This window comes from Sciurus vulgaris, assembly GCF_902686455.1.
Source record: "Sciurus vulgaris genome assembly, chromosome: 4".
NCBI lineage: Eukaryota > Metazoa > Chordata > Mammalia > Rodentia > Sciuridae > Sciurus > Sciurus vulgaris.
The window spans coordinates 167694118-167699831 of record NC_136464.1 but is presented as its reverse complement, the minus strand read 5'-3'; the positions used below and the strand labels follow the sequence as shown (position 1 = coordinate 167699831).

At 34.4% G+C, this 5714-nt stretch overlaps 1 protein-coding gene across 1 annotated transcript; it reads left to right on the top strand.

Annotated features, from left to right (window-relative positions):
* Positions 1–3681: 3681 nt before the first annotated feature.
* DPPA3 (developmental pluripotency associated 3) lies at positions 3682–4176 on the top strand (the record flags this gene model as incomplete). The annotated part of the gene is made up of 1 exon (XM_079136260.1): positions 3682–4176. The coding sequence occupies one exon, from the start codon at positions 3682–3684 to the stop codon at positions 4174–4176; it is 495 nt and encodes a 164-aa protein (XP_078992386.1).
* Between the last annotated feature and the right edge of the window lie 1538 nt (positions 4177–5714).

The following is a 5714-nucleotide window of genomic DNA, read 5'->3' as shown; positions in this document are numbered from 1 at the left end:
ATCTTGACACCTCCAGACAATCAAATTTCATTTTCTGAATATCATTTCTTTTGATTAATCATCAATATTTCTCTTATATTAATACATTAAGCTTAACAATAACCTATGACAACATGCATGGGTATTATAAACATGACTCCAATTAATGGGAAATAAGATACTTGAAATAGTTGATCTTTATGAATATTGATTATAAACATATATGAAATATACATGTTTTTATGATCACATGAAATTTCATTTTACATTCAGTGTAGATATGATGAAAATTTCCACTTGTAAGATAGAAAGAGCTGAATAAAGAGAGTGTTCGATTTAAGTGTTTAATTCATTGATCAAAAATAGAACAGTTGTAAATGCTTAGAAAGTATATGTACTCAGATGAAACTGTTATGGTTTGGATGCGAGGTATCCCCCAAAAGCTCATTCTGAGACAATGCAAGAAGTCTCAGAGGAGAAATGATTGAGTTATAAGAGTTTTAACCTAATCAGTGCATTCATTCCCTGATAGGGATTAACTGAGTGGTAACTGAAGTGGTAGGGTGTGACTGGAGGAGGTAGGAATTGGGGTATATATTTTTGATGGGGCTGTCTTTGGGGTATATATTTTTATCTGGAAAGTGGAGTCTCTCTCTCTCTGCTTCCTGATCACTATGTTAATTGCTTTCCTGTACTGCCCTCTTCCGCCATGCCATGATGTCCTGCTTCATACTTCAAGCACTGAGGAATGGAGCTGGCCTTCTATGGAAAGACCTCTGAAACTGTGAGTCCTCAGATAAACATTTCCTCCTCTACAATTGTGCTGGTTGGGTCCTTTAGTCATAGTAGTATAAAAACTGACTAAAACAGAAACTAATAATGACAGATCTCTCTAGTTGCTTTGGCTCCTCATACATCCTTTTTCTATGAGTCCCATAGTTCAGACTTGGTAATATTAAAACACAGAGGTAATTTTTTTCAAAGAAAATTACCATTATTTTCTTATATTATTTTAGTGCATTAAGGGGAAAATGCCATTATTTCCATCTGAAGGGTGTAGAAAATTAGTCTTATAAATATTGTCTTCCAGAGATACATTTCAGATCTCCTGATGCACAGTCTAGTATTACCATTGTTGCTGCAAATATAACTATATTTTTAATTATCTCTGAAGGCAATAAACATAAAATATCCTTTTTTCAAGAAAGAATCCATATTTGTAAATTTTACCTATGTTGTAACATCGAAATACCTTGCTAAATCTAATACAAGTAAATGTTGCTTTAGGAGGCACCAGATTGATATATGTTTCCCTTTTAGTATAGGTAGATCATACATATTAAAGCAAAAATCATTCAAAATATATTAAGTATGAAAAATATTTGATCAAGATCACAAAAGCACTGTTTTTGTTCCAGTAAAGTTATGGAAGATTAGACTACAAATTTTATAAGATGTAAATTCTATCCTCTCTCCATTTTGTTGCTCTCATTGTCCTGGGATAATTTAGTTTATTAATTAGCATAAATCACATGAAAATTGCTCTTGCAATGATTTTGGTCTGATATCCCTTTAATTTATCTAGTTTTTTCTTTCATATATAGTTCAGAAAAGACAAAAGATGATCCTAAAAATAGAACCTGGAAATTTGAAGTGGTTAGCTTAATTACTAGCAAAAACTTATAGTATTCTGTTTGTGAAAGTGAGCTACAAAAAAATTTAAATTCTAATTGATTAGTTATTGAATATCTACTAAGTTTCATGCTTTGAGTACAACAAATTGCGTATTCACTTTATATTCATCTTCACAATGACCATTAGAGTATCACTGAATGTTGTTATGGTTTGAATATGTGGTGTCTCCTTAAAACTCCTTGGTTAATGCAACTATGCATGTAGGTGAAATGGTTTGACTGTGAGAGCTGTGACCTAATCAGTTCATCCTAATTTAATTGGACTGACTATGTGCTAACTGTGGGCAGGTGGGACAGGGCTGTAGGAGGTGGTTGATTGGTCCCATGCCCTGGAAGGGTACATTTTCCCTGTGGCCCCTTCCCTCTCCCCTCTCTATACTTCCTAGCTGCCATGAGTTGAGCAGCTTTCTACTGCCACTCACTTCCACCATAATGTTCTGTGTCACCTTGAACCCAGAACAATGGAGTCATCCAACCATGCATTAAACCTTTGGAACCATGAACCAAAATAAATTTTCCTCCTCTAAATTGTTCTCGTGGGTCTTTTGGTCATGGTGATGCAAAGTAAGCTAATACACGTGCCATAGAAGAAGAAACTGATTTGACAGAACAAGCAGCCTGACAAAGTTAGAAGGACTTTGACCCAGCTAGGTATACCCTATCCTACACCCAGTATATTAACCATAAATAAAATTTATGATAAGAGAATACCTTTACATCGTTCTGAATTGGCGATATTTTGCATTCTTTAAAATAAAATAGACTTCAGTTTTGGAAACCTTCTTCCTTTATATCAACAATAAACACTAGTGTAATAAACACCAGTTACATCCTAAGAGGCACATACAGAATGTATCTTTAGCACAGTGGCAACCAGATCAAAGAAGTGCCTCCGGCCACAACAATATTCACCCCCAGGATGTCAGTGAGCCCTTCTCCCCTGCAGGAGGACTTTGAGGAAGAAGGATCCTCACTTGGGTGCTTTTCATAGAATGCCTACTTGAGATTTTTACTTCTGATTCTACAGAACTTCTTATGAAATACTTATCCACAGACAGATGCTTCAGGATAAAGCCTGTATCTATCATTTCAAAGATTATAAGAAAAGCTAAAAAAGGTATTGTTTTATTGGAAAAGTGACCATGTATTATAATTCAATACTTTCTTAGTCCAAAATTAATAAAATGTTTTTAACTTAAAATGATTTTTAAGATGAACCTTCGGTTTAGAAGTTGGTACTATTTGATCATCAAAAGGTAGAATTGGAAGTCAAAACTTGGCTTATTATTTTATAAATTTTGCCTTTGGCAAATACAACTGTATATATTTTACTGTACATTTAAGGAAATGGAAAGGGGAGGGAAATTTTGCCATGAAGCAATTTTCTAATAAATTAGAACACAGTAATCACTTGCATGCTGATGGAAGCTTTGTTACATAAAATTCTGACATAATTAAGCAAAAATGAATGAACATATTTTGAATAATGCCTGGTCTTCAAATGACTTCCAAAACAATGTAATAAAAAATCATGAGATTAAAAATCACTTTGCAAATAAGAGAACAAAGTTTACATCTGTTTTAGTTTTCTTTTGCATTTTAATTTTGAAATTATTCATATAGAGTCATTAATTACTGATGGAAAAAACCAATCAGCCAGCTGTTTTGATTGTCCTATGCCAGGTATGTGCTTTCACTGATTTGTGTCCCATTTAATTTGAAAGGCTTATAGCAACAGATATTAATGTTATTTTTGTGATTGTGTGTGTGTGTGTGTGTGTGTGTGTGTGGTGGATGGTGAACACTTCCTTGTAATAAACATTGTTACAAAAATGAAAAATTGGTAATTTAAAGGGAAACCAAACCTGCACTTTCAGATTAGCTTGTTTCACCATCTGTTGAAGTTCCGAGATTTTTAGTCTCAGGGCTACAGTTTTGTTTTTTGTTTTTTCTTTTTTCCTCCTAGGCAACCTCGGAATAACTTTTTGAGGGTTCAGCTCGCCTCCCAATGGACCCGTTGCAAAAATTTAACCCAACCTTGGCCCAGGAGTCTTTTCCGATGTCTGAAAATGAAGAAAATTTCCCCGAAGATTCAGTGGACTCTCATCCAGTCAGTTCAGAAATGCTAATAAAGCAACTTCATAACTTGACTCTGAATCCTTGTGCTAAACGCCCTTCCCCTCTGCCAGAAGGTCCACCCCAACCACAGGACAGAAGTGAGAGGATCTTACGGGAGGTCAGAAGAGGCTTTCCCTACAAGCGTCGAGGAGGCCGAACATTGTTATCTGCACGGAAAGAGCGTGTGGCAAAATGGAGATATCTCCTAAGTGTAAGATTTTCCCAGCTTGAAAGAGAGCAACAAAGAACCAACAATCTTAAGGGAGTTCAGAGTGAATCACCAAGTGTACCATTCAAATGTACCTGCAGTTATTGCGTATATCATGGATGGGATCCTTCTGAGAATGCTAGAATAGGGTATGATTATGACACAGAATCAATATAGGAAGAAGTTGTATCTTGTTCATGATGCTAATTTTAGGCAAGCTTTTCTATGCTTAGATTGCGTACCAATGATTTTTGAATAGTTTATGTATGAGTTCTGTGATGTCTTTATTCTTTTCCATCTACTTTTTTTTTTGGGGGGGGGGGTGTTGAGGTCCTATTCATGCCTCATGCCAGGACTTTATAAGGAATCGATACTGTTAAAATGTACATAAATGATTTCAAATATGCTTTAGTTTTACTTTTCTGTTCGATCCAAAGAAGTACCAATAGGTCTCAAGTCTTTCCGTGGATTTTATAGGCCTGAAATCTGTGAAATAAAACTCGGGAACTGTAAGAGATGTAAAGAGAATATTGGATAGTTAGAGTGTAATAATTAGAGTAGATAATTCAATTTTCTGGTTTTCAAAAATTTGAGTTGCAATAAAAGGAAATTTTCTGCTATTTTAATTTTCAGTGACAAATAAATGTATACATAGAGGAACTTAAAAAAAAATGAAAAATTCATATGATTATTTAAAAATAACCACTCTCTTTGACTTGTGATTCTGCTAGTTATGAATTAATTGGCCAAACAGTGATACTGTTAAATGCAGTTCATAGCTGACTAGCTGTGGAATTGTGTAGATAATATTATTAAGAAGAGGGAGAGAACATTATTTATATTCTCACTTCACAAAAGATCTCAGGTAGTATATATTGGACATATATTAAGTGAAACAAAAAATTATTATGAAGATATCTATACATCCATTGTTAAATAAATGCATACATTTTTGTAAACATAAAACAAATTTAATAAAATATACTTTCCTTTTTTATATGAAACAAAAAATCATGATAAAGAAAGAGTTAGAATTACCATACAGAGTTGTACAAGGGGTTTAATGTGATCATGCAACATTGTCTTCTAAACAATGCAAACATTCTAAGCTTTTCACCACTTTATGATTTTACTCTTAAAAGGATGGCCTTGTTTTTATCTATATCTTAGGAAAAAACATGTTTTGGGGGGCTTTATATTTTGAAAGAAATTGCTTACATGGCACTGTGTATAGCATGCCTAAACAATGAATTTCCTTATGCTTTATCTAGATTTAATATCTGAAAAAACAGATTGCAGGGGCTGGGGAGATAGCTCAGTTGGTAGAGTGCTTACCTTGTAAGCACAAGGCCCTGTGTTCGATCCCCAGCATCCCCAAAAAAAAAAAAAAAAAAAACAGATTGCAAAGTGTTAAAATTGATGATTCTAATTGACCAGTCATTTCTTAAAACAAGCAAAGAAAGAAAGAAACAGCAAACAGTTCAGGGAAGTAACAGAGGTCCAAATCTGTCAGTGGTTTACTTGGAAGCATCAAGTGGTTTGCAGGAGAAATAATAAGTAGCATTCAGATTGTGTAATTTCATGTTTTGTACTTTTCCCTCATTTTGTGGATGACACAGTAAACATCATGGAACCAGCCTGACTCTGGATAGGTAGGCTGAGAATGAAACCTCAGTCTGATCCCTTAGTGGTGCACAACCTTGGCCTACTTTTTA